The following is a 21525-nucleotide window of genomic DNA, read 5'->3' on the forward strand; positions in this document are numbered from 1 at the left end:
AAGCACTCGGTCCGGGCGGCGAGTCCGAGTTCGTGCCGATAAGCACTCGGTCCGGACGGCGAGTCTGAGTTCGTGCACGATAAGTACTCGGTCCGGGCGGCGAGTCCGAGTTCGTGCACGATAAGCACTCGGTCCGGGCGGCGAGTCCGAGTTCGTGCACGATAAGCACTCGGTCCGGGCGGCGAGTCCGAGTCCGTGCACGATAAGCACTCGGTCCGGGCGGCGAGTCCGAGTTCAGGCCGATAAGCACTCGGTCCGGGCGGCGAGTCCGAGTTCGTGCACGATAAGCACTCGGTCCGGGCGGCGAGTCCGAGTTCGTGCACGATAAGCACTCGGTCCGGGCGGCGAGTCTGAGTTCGTGCACGATAAGTACTCGGTCCGGGCGGCGAGTCCGAGTTCGTGCCGATAAGCACTCGGTCCGGACGGCGAGTCTGAGTTCGTGCCGATAAGCACTCGGTCCGGGCGGCGAGTCCGAGTTCGTGCCGATAAGCACTCGGTCCGGACGGCGAGTCTGAGTTCGTGCACGATAAGTACTCGGTCCGGGCGGCGAGTCCGAGTTCGTGCACGATAAGCACTCGGTCCGGGCGGCGAGTCCGAGTCCGTGCACGATAAGCACTCGGTCCGGGCGGCGAGTCCGAGTTCAGGCCGATAAGCACTCGGTCCGGGCGGCGAGTCCGAGTTCGTGCACGATAAGCACTCGGTCCGGGCGGCGAGTCCGAGTTCGTGCACGATAAGCACTCGGTCCGGGCGGCGAGTCCGAGTTCGTGCACGATAAGCACTCGGTCCGAGCGGCGAGTCCGAGTTCAGGCCGATAAGCACTCGGTCCGGACGGCGAGTCCGAGTTCGTGCACGATAAGCACTCGGTCCGGGCGGCGAGTCCGAGTTCGTGCACGATAAGCACTCGGTCCGGGCGGCGAGTCTGAGTTCGTGCACGATAAGTACTCGGTCCGGGCGGCGAGTCCGAGTTCGTGCCGATAAGCACTCGGTCCGGACGGCGAGTCTGAGTTCGTGCCGATAAGCACTCGGTCCGGGCGGCGAGTCCGAGTTCGTGCACGATAAGCACTCGGTCCGGGCGGCGAGTCCGAGTTCGTGCACGATAAGCACTCGGTCCGGGCGGCGAGTCCGAGTTCAGGCCGATAAGCACTCGGTCCGGGCGGCGAGTCCGAGTTCGTGCACGATAAGCACTCGGTCCGGGCGGCGAGTCCGAGTTCGTGCACGATAAGCACTCGGTCCGGGCGGCGAGTCTGAGTTCAGGCCGATAAGCACTCGGTCCGGGCGGCGAGTCCGAGTTCGTGCACGATAAGCACTCGGTCCGGGCGGCGAGTCCGAGTTCGTGCACGATAAGCACTCGGTCCGGGCGGCGAGTCCGAGTTCGTGCACGATAAGCACTCGGTCCGGGCGGCGAGTCCGAGTTCGTGCACGATAAGCACTCGGTCCGGGCGGCGAGTCTGAGTTCAGGCCGATAAGCACTCGGTACGGGCGGCGAGTCCGAGTTCGTGCACGATAAGCACTCGGTCCGGGCGGCGAGTCCGAGTTCGTGCACGATAAGCACTCGGTCCGGGCGGCGAGTCCGAGTTCAGGCCGATAAGCACTCGGTCCGGGCGGCGAGTCCGAGTTCGTGCACGATAAGCACTCGGTCCGGGCGGCGAGTCTGAGTTCAGGCCGATAAGCACTCGGTCCGGACGGCGAGTCCGAGTTCAGGCCGATAAGCACTCGGTCCGGGCGGCGAGTCCGAGTTCAGGCCGATAAGCACTCGTTCCGGGCGGCGAGTCCGAGTTCAGGCCGATAAGCACTCGGTCCGGGCGGCGAGTCCGAGTTCGTGCCGATAAGCATCCTACTCCCAGCAGCTGTCCAGGATAGTGCCGGAGCCGTGTCACCCGCTATTCGCGCCCAGGAGCTGCCGCTGTAGCTGCTGGCGAGGTTCTGGCGAGGTCAGTTCGGCGGAGGCTGTCCCGGTTCAAGGTCCTCCCTGACCCCTCCCGTAATGCTGACGAATGAGGGACTCCTTCCCGCGTTAGCCGGGATTCACGAGCTCCCAGCAGACCGTGGTACGTGCCAGTTCCATCTCCGCAACCACCTCCCCCCCCCCCCTCCCCGGGCCGTCTCACGTGACTGCAGACCCCAGCGAGTAGCTCATCTTGCAGGTTCAATGTCTCCCAGTTCTCAGGACGATTAACACAGCTTCGAATCGTCTGACACGGGACCAGGTTATTTATAGGGTCCATTTGAAATGATTGCCACTCGCACGCATTCTTTGATTTTAATCCAGCACTAAACTGAACCCGAAAGTAAGTGCACTTTACGTGTAAGTATAGTCCGAGATGATCCAGTTTCGTCGCAGGGGTAGACTTGAACGATTTTTCGTCTTTGTATGCTGTGGTGACTGAAATACGCCTCTTACGACATGTCTTCTGAAACCCTCACATAGTGACGAACAATTAGTGTCCAAAATATATACATAACACAGTCGGAAATAAATTGATTTGCTCTCATGATCGCTGAAGTCAGCCTTTTCTGCAGGAGTTGTTCGTTGCCTTTGAGACAAATAAATGAACAACATGTTCTGTTATGCCAAACAGAGATGAATATGAGTGCAGTGGGCATTCTTTTGAGCAACTCAATATATGTTTTTAACAATACCACCTTAGTCTCAAATTACAGTTTATGGTTGCGTTATTAGTACAAACGTCCGCTAAGCCAAACAACTCGCCTCAGCACGGGAAGCCAATGAGATGCATAAGGAAATAATGATGGCATTTCCTTCTAAGAGTGAATTAGCTATATGAATTATATGTTTGAAACAATTTATTACTTCAGTGATTAATTTTTTAATATGCAGTAAAGTGAAAAAGGGCTATGGATGATCATGTGTACCACACACATATAGAATATTTATTTAAAAACATAGACACTCAATGTTGGGACGGTATTCAAACAGGAGTCTTCAGTGATACGAGTCCGGAGTCTTGTCACCACGCAACTTTTTGGTCCGTTAAACTTTCGCGAGTAGTTTGGAAGTAGCTCAGCCATACAAAAAAAATTTCTTCTAGTAAAAAAAAAACTGGGCTCGGTAACATTCCTCGACACTCATAATTTGCAGGGAAAGAATTCTAGCGAGGACACCACAATGTCTCTCTCTCTCCTCCGGTGTCGAAGACACAGCGAAGAGGGGAGACGTCGTCTTCATTACAAGTCGCCCAACACTTGCCGCGGATGTAAAAGGCCTGGATCGATAGCCGTTAACGGAGCCGCGACGACTTTATGTACTTTCCATTAGTCGGGGCGGACAGCGAGACGAGCGGAGAGCTGATTGGTCGGGAGCCGCAATCCGCCGGGAGTGGGGGAAGTCCCGTGTGGGAGGGGTGGGGGTAGCGGCGCGCGGCTCCACAGAGACGCCGCGACCAGAAACTACTTAGGATATGTTTCTTTACAAACTGTTTTGTCATTGAGTGGTTGGCAGAATTTGGCGGCCATGGTCCCAGGGGGGCAGCCTTCTTTTCACAGACGAGAGAGCCAAACGTCCGATCGTGCATCTTCGGTTTTTTTTTGGTTCATTGTAAATAAATATGGCGGTGTTGATAAAAGGATACTAATGGTCAATTAGGATAGGTTAGCTACATTATAAATACTTTATAACATTGTGGACGGTTGATTTGGTTAGGATAGCTACATTAAAGATACGGAAAAAAACCATGAACTTCGGGGAACTTCGGGCTTTGGCTCTCTCGTCTGTGAAAAGAAGGCTGCCCGACCCAGGGACGTAGCCAGGGGGGATTTACTGGGGTCCGGACCCCTCCCTTCCGGAATTTAAAAGTAAAAATAAAAAACATCATCCGAGAACACATGATTGGAATATTACAATTTAGCTACATAAGGTTACAAAGATTCAATTTTGTAAATATTATTGTAACCCTTAGAGAGTATTATTAGTGTATTCTCTCCATATTACAGCCTTAATAGAGATAAAAAATTCCAGGAGTTGTGCTTCCGAGTACAGTCTATATTTCATGCAAGTTTGCACAAGAGTATGTCTTTCATACAGTTTGACGTGTATTTACTAACATTAATATGTATGCATTTATGCATTGTCTTAACGAAATTAGACAATTAATTTAAGAACAAAATATTAAAACAATTAATTAATAATAAACACAATATAAATTTGCTTTTTGTGTAAATTTATCGCGACAGCTCGCTTACATATATATTTACAAAATATTACGCCAAGTAGCGGTAAAATGCCAACCAAGTGTTCAGGATGATGACCAATCATGTCACCCTGTACAGATCAAGAAATAACGATTAGTAAATTACTTACTAGAAAATTTATGTCCCAACGATAGATGCACCGGAACTATTGGGATAGAGTTAACAGATAATCCCTTAATTAACAACGATGACAGAAAACGAAACAATTGACATTGCGTGTCAAACAGAGCTTTGATGTGTAGTATATTCTGGTCTGTGTTGTTGCCGGTCCAGGTTGTATGTGCCTCTCGAATGCTTCGACCCAGCTCTGGCCACAAAGCAATGAGTCACCAGCTAAATGCTATAACTAACGCTCTTATTTTCTTTGGAAGTCAGTGAACTGTGCGGTATGTAGAAGCAACCCAACAAAATAAAATTCGTTAAATTAAAAAAAAAAAATGTTGGCAATAATATATATTTTTTGAGGTCTTTCGATTCTGGAAATAATCACCATAAATGTTTATGATTATCTTTTTTGCATTACGGAGCAACCGAAAAACTATGTTCAAATGATTTATATTTTGTTTCGAAAATTAAATCAAAAACTGCATAGCCGCAAAAGTATGAATGTTGGAAATCACAACTTCAGATTTAATTGTAAAAAAAAAAAAAAAAAAAACACGCGAGCACAAGGTAGCCATGCTTATTTCATTGCTGCCAAGGTATTTCAAACACGTCCAAAATTATTCCAAAGTATAATTTTTTTTTGCAATAATAAATAATACGCCACTCCATAAATTCTGAACTAAGAATGTTTGTTAAATTATTTTTTGACGTGACAACGTCTAATAAATCGATGAACACCGGCTGCACGCACGAAAAAGTATCCCGTTACGCACATTGTCCCGTTAAGTTGTGTCCCGTTACGCTCATCGTACGCTTGCGCCGCATCTATATCTCTTCCACTCGATTGGAACAACCATCGATTTGACTTTTTCGAGGCACGTTAAACTTGAAACACTCCCATTCGTTTCCTACTTATCCTATCATCGTCCTATCCTTAACAGAATAACACAGATTGGAAGAAGTTAAATAGCAAACACGTATAAAAGTTATACTAGTTAAAATAATCTCTTCGTTAAAGTAATAAACATATTTGAATTAATGAGTGCAAATAAAAGTAAATTTATCAATTAAATTGTTGTTTTCATTTCACTCCTTCTTTGTATCCATACAAAATAGTGATAATTCAAATGATTCAATTTTATTCATAAAAGTATGCAATCATTTCATCAATGTTTTGTTATGACGTTGTCTCGTTAAACTATCGTCCGTAAACCGACTTTACAGACAACCAATTTTTTTTTTTTTTTTTGGCTGTCATACTCCGCCTGTTCAGTTGGCGCTCTGTCGAGGCTCCTGCTCTGTGCCAGCGCCGTGCTCCGTTGTGGAGGGGGAAGCGAGTGAGGGGGAGGTATGGCGTGTGGAGGGGAGGGGATGCGTGGCGGACCAGCGGGGAGGCACGGGCTGCCAGTGTGTCGTGAAGTCGGTCAGGGGTAGGACGTGCTAAGGACACGTGCGTCGCCTGGAGCCAGGCCAGGTACTGCGTCATGGGGTGAGTGCCGCCACACTCCACGCCTTAGCTTTCCCACCTAGCTGCTGCCTTCATCACCATAGTCACTCTCACGTCAGTTTACCGCTTACAATAGAGACCGGGGGAAATAAATATATTCGCGGAGTCACTTCGCGATAGTCTAGAACAGTGGTTCCCAAACTTTTTCAGCTGGCGACCCACCTTTCCTTATAGGAATACATCCCCGGTCTATGGGTCCATGCTGGAGTAAAAAAACTTTATTTGTATCGTATCCCTTCCTTATGTATATATAATTTACCATCAAATATTGCATATGTATGTATATATATGCTTTTTTTTAAGATACCGATTGATTATTGATAAACAATTTGTGTTCTGATTTGAACATTGTTGACAAAATATAAGCTCTTTCTAGCAAAGCAGTTATTTAATTAACAATAGATATGTGTTTCCACACAATTCGATTTGTTTTGATTTTTATTATCTTTTCTGATGGTTTATTCGATAGTTTCAGGATCGAGTCGCGACCCACTAGTGGGTCGCGACCCATCGTTTGGGAACCGCTGGTCTAGAATTCAAACTAGTTCACCTCCGTGCTGCTTCGGTGATTGGACCACAGTTCACCTGGAAGATTCTTCAAGCCAGTGAAAAAAAGCCCTAAACAAAAGAAACAGAGAATCACAAGCATTCCAGTTGACAGGTGTCACGGAATTAGTAGTCGATGAGGATGTGAAATTTGCACAAGTACATCTCTATTCTAAGGATTACTGAAACCGCGATATTGCAGTCCGTATCTGTTAGTAATTTTTTTGTGAATTCTATAGAGAAAATTTGAGACAAACATAAAATGCAAGAGAACCTATCGTGATAAATTCAACCGTAAAGCTCATTGATAATAATGGCAATAAGACTAAATAACCGACAACACAAATAAGTAGGAACTGGAAAAATTCTGGGGTTCAGTGACCTCTAGGATAGACTCCACGATACTCTATGTACTAGTGCAGATTACATCTTCTCATTGGCTACTAATCCGTGAAAACCTGTCAACTGGAATGATTGTGATTCGCTGATTCTTATGCCGAGGGCTTTTCATTGGCTTTTAATCTTTCAGGTAATCTGTGGTCCAATCACTGAAGCAGCATGGAGGTGAACGAGTTTGGATTTTAGTCTATCGCGAAAAGAAATCCACAAATTTTTCCGATCTCTTCATATAAGCCTTACACATTATATTGGCTCCTCGTGTGTGTGATAATCTATTTAAGAGATGGACTTAACTGGTTAGGATTCGGTTATTGCGACGTAAAATATCTGAGTTTCACTTGTTAATGAATGAGGTGCGTAGCGTCTTCAGACACTAAATTTATAGAACTGGTGCACATCATTATTGAATTCAGACGCTTCAGAAGGGGCTCAAATTAGGTTTCATGATCAACTGTCGATATTATTGTTAGAATTATTTTTATTTTGTACAAATAAGGATAACTATGTTGGACGGATCCTTTCATCTAGGATATTTTTTTATACTTTCGTAAACTGTTTTAAAGATTAAAAAATGAATGAAACCAATCAAAAGCTTTTCATGGCGTACGCTATTGTCGTACAGGTTTTCTGTAATTGGTACAGACTAGGCATATCCATTAATTCGAGTGTGAAGAATAAAACAATTTTTACTCTTGATGATGGTCACCAATAAAACTATAACATGAAACTCTGCAAATATATATATAAAAAGTTCAGTAAGAAGAAGACCGATAACCTTGAGTGTTTGTGAAATTCCTCAAGTTAACTCAATGCAGGCGTTTGAAATTTTATGAAGTAAAAAAAAACTTACCGACACGTCCCATTTCTTTAATTTTTTCCCCCATCGATCTTTGAAGTTATCACGTCAAAGAAAATTATCTACGCTTGTCGATCACAGAGGCGAAATACACGCCGGATGAAAGAACTCCCTGTCCTTACAAGGTCACTGGACAACAAACGACTCTTAGAACAGACTGAGCCATCTTTTCTTCTGTACATCAGTTCGTCGTTCTGATTGGTGGTTTGCATTTTTATACTTCCACCTTTGACTTGATAGGTTATAATTTTAAAACTTTTCAAGTTGTCTGACGTCAAATTTTGAACATTGATTATAATTTAGAGACCTGAAAAATTCGCGGGTTCATTTCGTGTTATGCTAAAATTCAAATAATTATACCTTAGTGCTGCTTCTGTCATTGGTTCACTGTTAATCTGGAGGACTGAGGGCCAATTAGAGACCCTCACTCATAGAAGTGTCGAATCACAGGCCACCCAGTGGAGACGACTCACAAGTCAGCAGCCAATGAACAGTTGGCATTTGCCCGAGTGTGTAGAGGATATTGGAGTCTATCCTGGAGGTCATTGAACCCGCGAATATTTCCGGTCTCTTATTATAAGTTTTCGTAACTGCTGAAACAAACAAATGACGTCGACAGTCAGTAACAATGATGCAGTGCGTCGTCGAGTGTTCACACAAGGCCGGGTCTTACACGTCATGTGAATTTTATTTAACTTTCGCGACATTGCTGTTATTTAAGGACTAGATTTGTAAAATTTTTACTTCAAACATCTGTTGTTTCACAAATAATTTCAATAAATGTTCACCAAGTGCAATTAAATGGGCGTAAAATTTCGCACACTTGCGAGAATTCTGACGCTCCCCACACATGATCAGTCCGACCTGACAGTTCGGAACTTAACAGTCGGAACTGCCGCGTAAACAAGGACGGTGTACTGGTCAGTCGGAACTGATGATAGCTTCCCATCAAATCGGACTGTGGACTCTAGAGCCCTAAGTCCGAACTGATTTGTTTGGGAACAGCGCCTCGCCAATCCAAACCGTCAGTCCATCAGTCCATCATTGAGTGTAGTGACAGACATCTTTGTTTATACTCTTTGGCTTTTTTTTCCTTTTCCAACTAAAAGTACAACCGCGAATGCCACTTTCAAAGTCTCTTCCGTGTTCTACTATGGGACGACACATCCAACACCAGCAGCAACACCAATTCTGATCGCGTGTGTGGGGAAGACTTCTGTTCAGTCGGATCTGTCAGTCAACAAATTTCCTTAGAATTCCTAGAAATTTCCTTATTTCGAGGAAAATATTCCCACTTTTCCAAAAATGTTCCATTTTTTCCTCAAAAAATCTGTAGGGCAAATTTCCCGGAGGGGCAATTTTCCTCAAAAGCCTCGTCAGAGGTACTGACTTCGACCTTAACCTCAGCCGCCATTTCTTATCCTGTCATTTTGATATATGACATAATGTACGCCATCTTGGATTCCACTGAGAACCTGGGCTGATCGTGTGTGCAGAGGGCCTCAGTTCAATCGAAATGGAGTAGTCCGAAGTGGGCGTCGGACTGATGGTGTGTGGGCTGCCTTTGCTCATAGTGAACATCTGATGGAAACAACAGTGCTGGAGAAAATCGAATGCAAATGAGTTGTGGTGTTGATACTGACGGAAATAACACTCGAACAGCATTATACTGCCGGGATGGCGCGTGTTTCCGGGACCTAAGACATGCCCAGGTCCTCTCTGGCCGCCGAGTGAACACACGCATCGATGTTCTTCGTTTTTATTTTACCTGCTTGTCCACAATTTTGTTTGGACTAAGGACAATAATGAGAAAAAGAAAATCAAAATTCCTATTGCGTGTAAGTTAAAGTGCTGGTCAATACACATTGCAATTCATGATTTTGTATTAGAAAAAAATAATAATTTTTTTTATTACTACGTATAATCACGCGATTATACAGGAATTTAATCGTGACAATTTATCAAACTTAACCCGAAGATAATTAATCGTAAGACATGTAAATTAGCAGAACCATAGTCGAAATTTAAGTTCCCGTTTCGCTTGACCGTTTGGTTTGAAAGAGACAATTTTTAAAAATTCGCCGGGGGAAAGGCATCCATGAAAGTAAAAGTCCCAGGGCCTCGCAGAGTCCAGGGCCGCTACTGCGAGCTGCGGCTGTTGCGTTGAAAAGTACGGAACACCACTCCTGTATTTGGTGTCATGTGAAATAATATATAAAAGTCGACCAGAGGCTTATGTACGACATAACCAACTCGAAAAACTACTCACAGTGAGAGAATAACTCTAACAATACATAAATACAAATTCAAGCAATTAGGCTGCGAATGAAAACAATCCTGATGTGACGTTTCTCACACCTAGCACGAGGCAACAAAAAAATAAAATAAATAAATCCCTACAAAACAAAACATGAAGAATTGTAATCATAATATTATATTATGCATCATACATATTACGTTTGGTACAAATACAGCATGTACTGTACAAACACAGTATGTATTTATACAAAGTATGTATTGTTTTGTCAGACATTAATTTTGTTGAAAAATGTTAATAAATTTAAAAAAATCTTCACCACAACCACTACGTAAATTTATTTGTAATGTAAACAATTCTAGTAAGAATTTAAAATATATGAATTAATTCCAATTAATTACTGATAAATTTTCATTGACTACCATTTTCAAAATCACTTTCAAAGCACAGAGCACGGCGCAAGGCTGAGAGACAGAGGCCCACAGAAAGTTTCCCTCAGCTCTGAGCAACGAGAAAGGAAGCAAGTGTGACAAACGAGTGACGAGCAGTCGTGGTGAGTGTGACGAACGAATGGCGAACAGTCGTGGCGAGTGTGACGAACGAGCAGCGAGCAGTCGTGGAAAGTGTGACGAACGAGTGGCGAGCAGTAGTGGCGAGTGTGACGAACGAGCGGCGAGCAGTCGTGGCGAGTGTGACAAACGAGCGGCAAGCAGTCGTGGCGAGTGTGACGAACGAGCAGCGAGCAGTCGTGGCAAGTGTGACGAACGAGTGGCGAGCAGTAGTGGCGAGTGTGACGAACGAGCGGCGAGCAGTCGTGGCGAGTGTGACGACGAGCAGCGAGCAGTCGTGGCGAGTGTGACGAACGAGTGGCGAGCAGTCGTGGCGAGTGTGACGAACGAGTAGCGAGATGTCGTGGCAAGTGTGACGAACTAGCAGCGAGCAGTCGTGGCGAATGTGACGAACTAGCGGCGAGCAGTCATGGCGAGTGTGATGAACGAGCAGAGAGCAGTCGTGGCGAGTGTGACGAACGAGCAGAGAGCAGGCGTGGCGAGTGTGACGAACGAGCGGCGAGCAGTCGGGGCGAGTGTGACGAACGAGCAGAGAGCAGGTGTGGCGAGTGTGACGAACGAACAGAGAGCAGTGGTGGCGAGTGTGACGAACGAGCGGCGAGAAGTCGTGGCGAGTGTGACGAACGAGCAGCCAGCAGTCGTGGCGAGTGTGACGAACGAGCAGCAGCAGACGTGCTGAGTGCAGGGAGCGAGCGACTGGTGAACGCCGCAATGACGCGCCAAGCAGCTCGCTTTTAGCGCCGGCTATATTTGCCGCGGCGCTGACATTGGCCGCCGAGAGTTCTGGCCGTTCTCCAGCTCCCGAGGCCACCGATTACACTCGCGGCACGCGCCACGTCGCTGCATGTTCGCGAATACGTCAAGGTTGTTATTTTAAACTACATGCACAGCACATGTACTGTATTTGATTAGAAGTTTCATGTTGAATGGTTAATAGGTACATATGTAATTATGAAAAAAATCATTTCTGAAAGAAAAAAAAATGTCGGTAGTTAACCATTTTAACGAGCGATTATATTAGGTGTAAATATTATTTATTTTGATATCGAGATAATGGTCGGTTCGGCTGTATTAACGACATTTTTTTTTAATGCTGTAAACTATTTTTAACGGTTGTTTTATCCTATACTACGCGCTGCCAAAGTTACACGAGCGAGCGGCGAACTTCGGGAAACTTCGGAACTATTCGGGCCACGGAACGGACTGTTCCGAACCTTGGGAGCAGTGCTTCCCGGATCTCACTAGCTGCTCACTCTGACGAGACGAACAGGAACCTTTCTGACCCAGTGCAGCGGCGAGAAGGGGGAGATGTTATACAGTTACACGTCATATACAACATTGCGTGTTTCGGCATAGCCTCGCATCATCGACGGACTGCAACATGCGAAAGTATGCATCAGCGCGTACTCTCGAAGTTTACAACCGTCCAAAATACTACGAATCAGCAAGTCTTAGAAAGATTAAAATAAAATAAAAATGACGTTCGATGCATCAGGTTTAACTAATTCGCAGTCAATGTCAATCACAACTTCATATCAACTCGGCATTAACTGTGCATTCTTATACGTTTAACAGAATACCAACTGCCATAACTTTCCATTTTAATAAGATGTTTTATATTTTACTATGCGTGCGTTCATAAAATATTAAGCGTTTGAAAATTTCTATGTTTATTGATATACTACACACAGCCACTATTTGTTAAAATGAGCCAGAGAACATGTATGCTTAAAAAAATTTTTTATTCTTCGTAGTGATCACTCAGTAAACTTTTTTTTATGTGTTTACTCTACACATTTGAATGTAGCATGAAACTTATTGAGAATTGCCAGTAAATGACACAAGTTTGCTCTTCTGCCATATAAAATTACGAAGAAAAAAATATATTGAAGTTTTCCACCTACATATGAGCATTACTTCAGAAGCAACATAGAGAAAAATCCAGTGAAGTATACTGCCAGCATGTTTCTCGTAGCGTGGGCTACCTACAGCGCATTTCATCCTTAGATTGCAGTATGCATTTAAATGGGAATTTAATTCCTTTCTCCAACGCACGATTACTGCTATTAGCTCTGTCCTTGTTTCGGTGTTATCTGTTGACAGTTGCGCGCCATAGAGCGCAAATGTTTGAGACACAACTTTGTAATGTAATGAAAAACATTGTTTAATGTATCGAAAAATTGTAATTTTGTAAGGTAAAATTTGGAATGGGAATTGTGGAAATACATTTTCCTGGTATATTTAATCAAGAGCATCATATGATAATTTACATTTTTTTTAATTTCTAAGGAGACGCCATCTTGATTTTTGTTAACGATTTTATTATACATAATTTAAATTGAAGAATTCTGGCTCTTTTTTAGCATTGCACATACTTTCATGGAGTGTATTGTTACTAATAGTGACTGTAAAATATAGTTTCTTCCGTGAAATCATAATTTATGTTTGGCATTTAATTATTTTTTCCTGTCAGAATGACTAATAAATGCTGTCAGTAGACACTTAGAAAATTAAAGAAATAGTCTAATTAAAAATATATATATATCAATTTAAACTTATGTTTAACGATGATTCACAAAGTAAGACCCATGTAGTATCAGTCTGGAAATAGTGTTCGCTATTTGCTCTGAACTGCAATCTAAGCTTGAAACAGACTATAGTACAAGCGCCGTCGTGATAACAGGTGCTAAGGGCGTATTCTACAACAACTCGCAAATGGGCGGCTGTTGAACTACACTGACGAATAGTACGATACAGTTCGTGGTAAATTAATTTATGACAGCCGTTGCTTCAACCGGCTTTTTGTCGGAACTGTACTTGACACGTACACGGAAACAAAACACAGCATGGCGCGAGACCCGCTAATGGATTGCCTCATTCACAAACAGCAAACGTATACTTTATTGCAGGGCGTTTCCTTCCTGTGAACAGCTCACGTTATTTTAAATATGTTATCTGCACTATTCAAGGGACTGAAAGTGTGTCAACCGTTACAAAAACTTTTGTTTTTAATGCTGAATAGAACACACAATAAATTTACTAACCCGTTCCAGGCCATAACTTTATTTTTACGTTTAACACGGTTAAACTTGTAAACCTTTTGAGTGGCATAATTTTTTTTTTTTTTTGCATTATTAGATGGCAAAGTTAAATTGTTAAGTTTTTTGTGCAGGGTGGATAAAGAGACTCGAATGGAATAATTTACTAAAAAAAAATACCTGGCTTTAAAACTATTGTGAGGGTTCCACATACGAATAAATATTAAACTTCTTAAAGTGATAAATTAGTGTCGTATTTTTATGTAGATTAACCAACGAATTCATTGAGTGGAATACGAAGAAGGAGAAATAATAATTTAATTAAAAATAGTAGATATTATAAAACATCAAATATTTAAATTTTAGAAGAATTACCACTAAACAATATATAAATGAAAAAAAAAAATTATAAACAAATGTGAGCGAGTATTTGAGTACTCGCAAGTAATGTGTAACTTCTAACCTCGGTAATGAGCAAATTCGTGTGTTCTCATGTTACAAATACACGTATGATCCGAAATTTGGGCCTCGGACACCAAATTTAACGTAGATCTCTTTGAAATAACGTTGTATATAGTTTAAATTCAACTTTTATAACATAACATTGAAACTGGGTCATTCTTTTATGAACATACCGTACATTAGTGTCTAGACCTCATGTTCCTTGTATATTTTTTATGCGATATAAAATACATACACGTATTCGCCATCTACCAATTAAAAAAAAAAAGAAGAAGAAAGGGAACGATGAGAGATCGGCTAGTTCCGAGGAAGCTCTCATCTCCACGAGCACAGGAGCCGCAGAATCCTTCCTCTCTCTCTCTCTCTCTTCCCCCTCCCCGAACTCCGCTCCGCCAACAGACAACCCCCGCGGGAATGCACCGTCATTTGTCGCGCTTCCGCTACGTCGATGGCCCCTCGTTCTTTTTTCCCCCAGCGCGCCTTTGCCCCCTCCCCTCCCACAACCCCTCCTCCAACCCCATCCACATCCCCTCCTCCTCCCCATCCACATGTGGTACCAACTGCCTCCCCCCTCCTCCAAGTCGTCGGCACTGGGGACGCACCACAACGCCGAAATGCCAAATTGACCACAACGCCGACAGCTAGAAAAGTGCTGTGTACCACAACGCCGAAAAATGTCATTGCAGGACTGCCACAAAGGTTAGGTTGGACTAGGTTAGACTAGGTTAAGTTAGACTAGGTTAGGTTAGACTAGGTTAGGCTAGGTTAAGTTAGGTTATATTACGCTAGGTTAGGTTAGGTTAGGTAAGGTTAGGTCTGATTGTGGTATTTCGGCGTTAAGGTACATTTAAAAAACACACACAAATTCATTCAGTTGTTATTTCGGCGTTGTGGTACACAGAAGTTTTCTAGCTGTCGGCGTTGTGGTCAATTTTGACATTCGACGTTATGGTATTTCGGCGTTGTGGTAACGACCCGTCGGCACTCAGTGGACACGGTGACGTCACCCTGTGTCACCGGCGGTGAACACAGCAGTCGTCGCTTTGTTTTAGAAAACAGTTTTTAAACATAAGTTGTATTTAAAAACAAACTGTGGTTTCGTTCGTACGTGAAGACCGAAAGATTTTTTTTTTTCAAGATTCAAGTCATGGCTGGTTACACTTGAAACACTGGTATGTATGTACATCCTTGCTGAAAAACCGCCAATGCTAGAGAAATAACTAATCAAACGCTGTGCGTCGAAGAGTGAAAATAATTTCATAAGCCTCAGCGTGGTATATTCCGATGTGTTGTTTTACTTCGTTTTTTTATTTCCGTTGTATCCTTGTGTTTTATTTTGCCTTGTGTTACGGTTATTGTGCATTGTTTACTTTGTTTTTATATTTTTTTTATCGTAATGTTTGGGCCGTTATTCATCTTTCTTCGTAAAAAAAATACATGTTTACTGTATTTAAAATTAGTTTTTTGTTTTTCTTTAATATTTATTTCTTGCCTTTTTGTTTGACCACTAGGATGTATGGTGCTTCCGATGTCAGTATCTTTTTGTTTTTTTTCTGTTGGTTTTTGTAGTCTTGCGTTGTCCTGTCATTCTTATTTATTTTTTACTTATATTGAACAGTACAATAAGTCCATTTATATCTGAATTATGATACTACAGCGCCGTTGGGATCAACTATTGAAGACAAAAATTTCATTTATCCGTAATGAAGATGTATGACAAATTTCTCCAACGAAACACAAATCAACAAAACGAACGTATAAAGGAAATTCGACATGAATAAAACCTAAGAAAATCTCTAAACATAATACTTACCTATTAGAATTAAAAAAAACGTATATATTTGAAACAAAATAACAAGGATATGGGGCAAACAAATGCAACAAACATAACAAACAAGAAGATTGGCACTTTCCAAAGTCAGCAAACCAACAAGAATTACAACAACTAAAATTACATCAAGAATGGTGAACAATAAGCATAATTTATCTAAAGAAAAAATTCGATAGTTTGTTTGGCATTGTCACACTTAGTTCGTGTAAGCAATATTACTTTCGCATGTATCCATTAGTTCCTTTACTTACTCTATGGGCTGCTTGATTGTATATGGTGCGTGATTTTTTTGAAGTATTAAAACTTCGTCTAAGAACTATTAAAACCAACCGTAATAAACTGTGGGAAAAAATCGTCTTTATCTATGGAATCATATTTTAAAACTTTCAGTCACACTTTGTGGATTCCTTAGATATAAATAATTTAATTTTTAACTATAAGCAAATTTTTAAAAATATTTTTTGTGTGGTAATAATTTTACGCCATAATTATAATGTTAATGGAAAAAAATATTTTATAATATTTAATAAAATTTACATTACATTTATTTCATAGAAATAAAGTATGATGTACACTAGAATGTAAGTACATGTTAACCTGCACATTAAAAAAAACTCCATGTATCATCGAGGTATAAATTGTCCACTTCAGCGGTCCGATGGAATGGAAGTGTCAAGACAGACATCGCATCATTCTGACTTCGATGACTCTGCCGCTGCGAGATGCTGGCGTGTCTATTCGTGCGGTAGTGATAACACTTGCCGAAGTATCGCAGCAGCAACAGGATCGCGCGTGGAGTCTGCATGAGGCCAGGCCTGACTCATAACTGAACATGAGCCGCGAGCGAAACGCCTCAACGAGCACAGCTCTAGGGTGCGCTGCCAAAAAAATTTTCATATTAAATTTACGAAGAATGCTGGTTACAAATTATCCAAGGATCTTAGTAAAATTACGTTTTATCTCCGAAATTATACGGAACTGAGTTAGCTCATTTTTAACACGAATCAACAAATATATTCTTATTGTACTAACAAAACATTCAAAATCTTGTTGAATATACAGTCAAAAACCTTCTTCTTTTCCCTTCCACGATGCGTTTACTCTGTTTACAACGAAATACTAAACTCAAAGGCGAAGTTTCTACAAAGATCCAGTCATATTAGATTGTCACTACGTTTGCTTCAAGTTGATTCTTTATTGACAAGTCCCCAAATTGACTGTCATTTCTAACAGTGTGCCTCCAGGGAGAGCGGTCCTATACTTTGCAGTGACTGAGTGCCCTGGGCTAACGACTTTTATGGGAGACCCTTCCCCAGAAAATTTGAACATTCGAATTTCGACGATGGCTTTGCTGATTTATCTCAAGAAATTTTGATATTATTTCCTGAAAAATTATCCTCCGGTCAGTTTTATAAATGCTTACAATCAAATTCCGGTTGAAATTGCGTACTTTCTTTAAATGATTCTTGCAATGTGGAATTTTGATTCAATACAATTTATAGTACATACGCCATTGCAGTTTTGCACTGTTTGTCGTGGAAAAAAAAAACATAAATGAAAAGTGAGAAAAAAATAAATAAATACACCCACAGTAAACAAGCCTAAATTTTAATTAAGTTTGAATGTGTTCGTCTGTGCTTTCGTCGTTGTGTCGTCCGTAATACCTGTTTCGGTTCATCGTTGGGTTTATCTGTTTGACATCAGCTTATCTAGGCTTGTTTTTTGTGGGTTTATTTTTATTTCATTTTTTTTTTCATTTTTGAATTTTTCCTGTGACAAACAATTCATAACGGCAATGGCGTATGTCTAAGAAATTATTATAATACATTTGGAATTGCGTAATTATATATGTCAATAAACACTTTGCAAGTTTTCCTAATGGGAAATCGTGAATTAAAGCAGGTATTGACCAGCACATTAAGTTACGAGATGATAAAAGTTTAAAATTCATTTTCATATTTAACGTGAATATTATCAAAAGAAGGCTGCACGAACAACAGAATAGAAACGAAAAGCACCGGCGCCGATGGGTTGGCAGACCTGGGACCCACCCGCGCGTGAGATAATCCCGGAGAAGAGGGCGCGCGAGGAATTGAGGGAGATTGGGGCGCCCCCGGAATGGGGCCGGGAGGTCGTGCAGACGGGGTCGGCACTCGGGGAATAGCCCCGGACTCCGCCCTGGGCCGTCTCGAGCCCCTGCCACACGATGGAAGGCCCCTTGGAAGGACTCCCGCGGCAGCTGGCGTGGACAGTTCCGCGGGAAAATATTAGCAGAGGGATGATTTTGTCAAGCGCGGCTCAGAAGGGGGGAGGTGGGGACGATATACCCCTCTCGAGACCAATTCTATTGATTAGTGTATATTTATGTTTACTTAAATATTTAATTTCATATGTTAAACTTTTATATCATCAAAAGTTGCATGGAGCTACTAAGGTTCTGTATTTGAAACCAGTAATTTTTAAATAATATTCCAAGGCCAATATCTGACCACTTTCATTTTTTTTTGCAACTACAACCTTTCTTTGTGCGATAGCCCCTCCCGAAAAGTCATCCTGAAGCCGCCATTGGCTTTTGTAATCGGTCGTGTGGAAGTTTTCGTGGAAGGTGAAATTTTTTTTATCCGATCAGAATGAAGTGGTAGTATGCCCCTAGTGTTAAAAATGGAAAATATTTTTTTTTTTTTGCGATGGATCGAAGTTGATAATTGATTTGAAACTTGGTGAACATATGGTCTGTTGAAGAAGCAGTTACATCATTATGATAAAAACATGCATCCATGTTTATACAATACAAAGAGTATTTACAATCACAACAAAACTATTCGCTCAAGTTAGGTATGCACAACTCACGATTCTACGTGTGATAGTTTCTTCCGTAGAAACACCCATATCTTCTGCCATGGAGGCTTGCCTGGCAGTTTTGCTGGAAGCTTCTAGAGGAGCCTGTAAGAAACCTTCCGACGTGTGATACAGGCTTCACAAGAAGGCGCCTTTCTGCGCGGCGTGGGAACCCCCCTCCCCCAAGAGAAAAAGACGTTTGGGAGCTCCGCCACGGAAAATTTTGAAAATCAAATTCTTTCAAGCAACATTTTTAAAGCCAAGCTGTTAGTTTTGCTAATTTGTCTTAGGATATCTATTTTTTTCCCCTCTCTGACGAATTATACTTGGGTCAGTTGTTTTTTTAAATTGCTAAAGATAAAAAATTCTGTATGAAATCGCGTCATCACAGAAGGCAATAAAAAAATCTTTGAAAGTTTTTTTTTTATAATACACAATCATGAAAACCCAGTTGAAATCGAAAGGTGACCATCACTAATTGAATTTCTAGTTAAAATTAGGTTGTTTCTTTTCTCGTAATTTTTTTTCGTAATATTCGCAGAAAACTAGACGAACGAGGAACATGGTGCCGAGAGTGGTTGGCGCGGTTGCACGGCGCCGAGACGGCCCTAGCGGCGACGCAGGGCTTCCAGCTACGTCATCGTGCGACCTCTAGCGCGCGTCGTAACCATAGTAACACTGCAGCCCGCTGTTCACCAGACAGATGCTACCTGGCTTGTTAACAAGGAAGAGCCTACGATGTACATTCTGTATTGCACAGACCCGAACAAGCCCGAATATCTACCTTCGGCCAACGGCGGCATTAAAATGATTTGATAGTATTTTTAATGTAGCTATACTAACCTAACATAACCAACCATCCTCAATGTTGTAAAGTAATAAACAAAAAAAACTGACGAAGTTGGCCGAAGGTAGATATTCGGGCTTGTTCGGGCATGTGAAATACAGAATGTACATCATAGGCTCTTCCTTCTTAACATTCAAAATATTAATCATAGGGTTTATTTTTTAAATTGTACTATATGCTAATTTCTCTAAGACCATAGAATATTGTCCATTAAAAACATTATTACCAAAGATTACATTGTAACCAGCTGAAGTTTATTTCCTTCAGATAATGACCTGAGCCATGTTTGCTTAAACACCCAAAACACTGGCTGATGAGTAGTGTTTTTCATTGTGAAAACAGTTTTAAATGATTTTTTTAATTTTTATTTTTTTTTAATGAAACTAACCCCATCAAAAGTGGTCTAGTGCCATTTACGCATTGTTTTGGGCGTGGCAATATGGCGATGGATTAAAAAAAAGTGAAACTACGTCACACCATGCGGTCTCGTGACAAAGGTCATTACAGGTCATTCTGAAAGAAAAATAATAATAATAATTCAATGACAACACCAATCATTATCCTACAGCAGAAATTATTTGTAGCAATCGGTTACTATTAATAAATTATGTCCTATGCTCCGACAGAGCCTATGTCATTTAATATTAAATTACATAAAAAATGAATTGACAAAACGGTTCAAACCTTGATTGCGTTTTTCAGACACGTCTCCTTGGAACTAAAAATTTAATATATTCAGATTATGCTCTTGATGAAATACCAAAAAAAATATATATATATATTTCTAAAATTATCTTTACAAATTTTTCTTTAAAAATACAATACTTACAGATACATAAAAAAATTCATTACATTATAAGTTTTGTAATAATGGCGTATATCCAGTGGCGGAGCCAGAGGTTCGCTCATCAAATGTAGAAAATGGATGTTATTCACGCTTAATTGATTTTACGATAATGAAGCAATTATTGTATTTCAGAGTTAAACTGGAATTCACGTTGACCAGTGTAATTCGGACCAATGCACAAACCACCCATGACGTCAGAGGGTCACGTGGTCCAATCGGCAATAAGGTGTCCCTTCGGCTACAATTCAGTACAAGGCAGTTGTAGACGGGCCTCAAATGGCTGGCGGCGAAGACGACCGGTCCAGACAAACACGCCAGCGAGTGTGTGTTTCCGAACAGGACCGATCCAGGAAGTTATGGTGCATGGCGAAGGGGAAGGGGGGCAGAATCGGAGGAAGTCTCAAAGAAAAGAACTGTCCATGTTTACGACCCGATGGTGGCAAACACAAAGTTGGGATCCAACCCGATCTTCCTCATGACTAGAGGCAGTGGTCTGTAACGGGAACTTTTATTGACATGATATTTTTTTACAAAGTTCGGCGTTTTATTTTTTATGCTTTTATGGCGGTGTGCGGCATTACTGATATGCACGCTTCGCTTCGTCTGTTATAGGGAAGAAAAGAAACGTTCAGCATCCAAATTCCTGTTGGGATTTTTTCTCCTCGCCCTACAGTTCGGGTTACATTCTGGCGGGAGGCTCAGAGAGGTCTAATTTTTATTCCGACATCACCTCACCGCCTCAATTTGACATCCGACGTGAGGACTCAGTCCCGACAGAAGTCGCCCTTAAGAGCCTCTGTTCCCTTCTGTTCATTTGAGATCTTCCCAGTTGCGAAATGCATTTACTCTGTCCGCACTTCACGGTGCTAGCCCCAGCCGACATAAACCCCTGGGTGGCTCCTCTACGGTTTTATTGTTTCATCACATGTTCCTTTCAACATTCTTCGCCTTTAAGTTTCCTTTAGAAGTACCTTTAGAGGTTCTACGCCTCCTTCATTTCTTATGCACTTTTGTTGTTGTTGAGGATAACACATTCAAGATACTGCTTCTTCAGTAAGACTTTAATCCTACCAAACGATACTTCTTCAGCAGTGTCTCTGTTAGAGTCTTCTTGCACAATCCTCCTGAACACTCAGACTTCACTCACTTATTTTGTTTTCATTTTGTTTTGTTTTGTATTAACATCTTGTCGACGTCGGGAAGACAACACACGG

The 21525-nt window shown here is 42.0% G+C and overlaps 1 protein-coding gene across 1 annotated transcript in view; it reads left to right on the forward strand.

Moving 5' to 3' along the window:
• Nucleotides 1–5739: 5739 nt before the first annotated feature.
• LOC134535335 (uncharacterized) overlaps nucleotides 5740–21525 on the forward strand; it is a 30178-nt gene continuing 14392 nt past the window's right edge. The window contains exon 1 of the mRNA XM_063374406.1: nucleotides 5740–5803. Coding sequence (XP_063230476.1) covers nucleotides 5799–5803 — 5 coding nt within the window. The 5' untranslated portion in view covers nucleotides 5740–5798. The remainder of the gene's footprint in view (nucleotides 5804–21525) is intronic.

This window comes from Bacillus rossius, chromosome 8 (genome assembly GCF_032445375.1).
Source record: "Bacillus rossius redtenbacheri isolate Brsri chromosome 8, Brsri_v3, whole genome shotgun sequence".
Lineage (NCBI taxonomy): Eukaryota > Metazoa > Arthropoda > Insecta > Phasmatodea > Bacillidae > Bacillus > Bacillus rossius.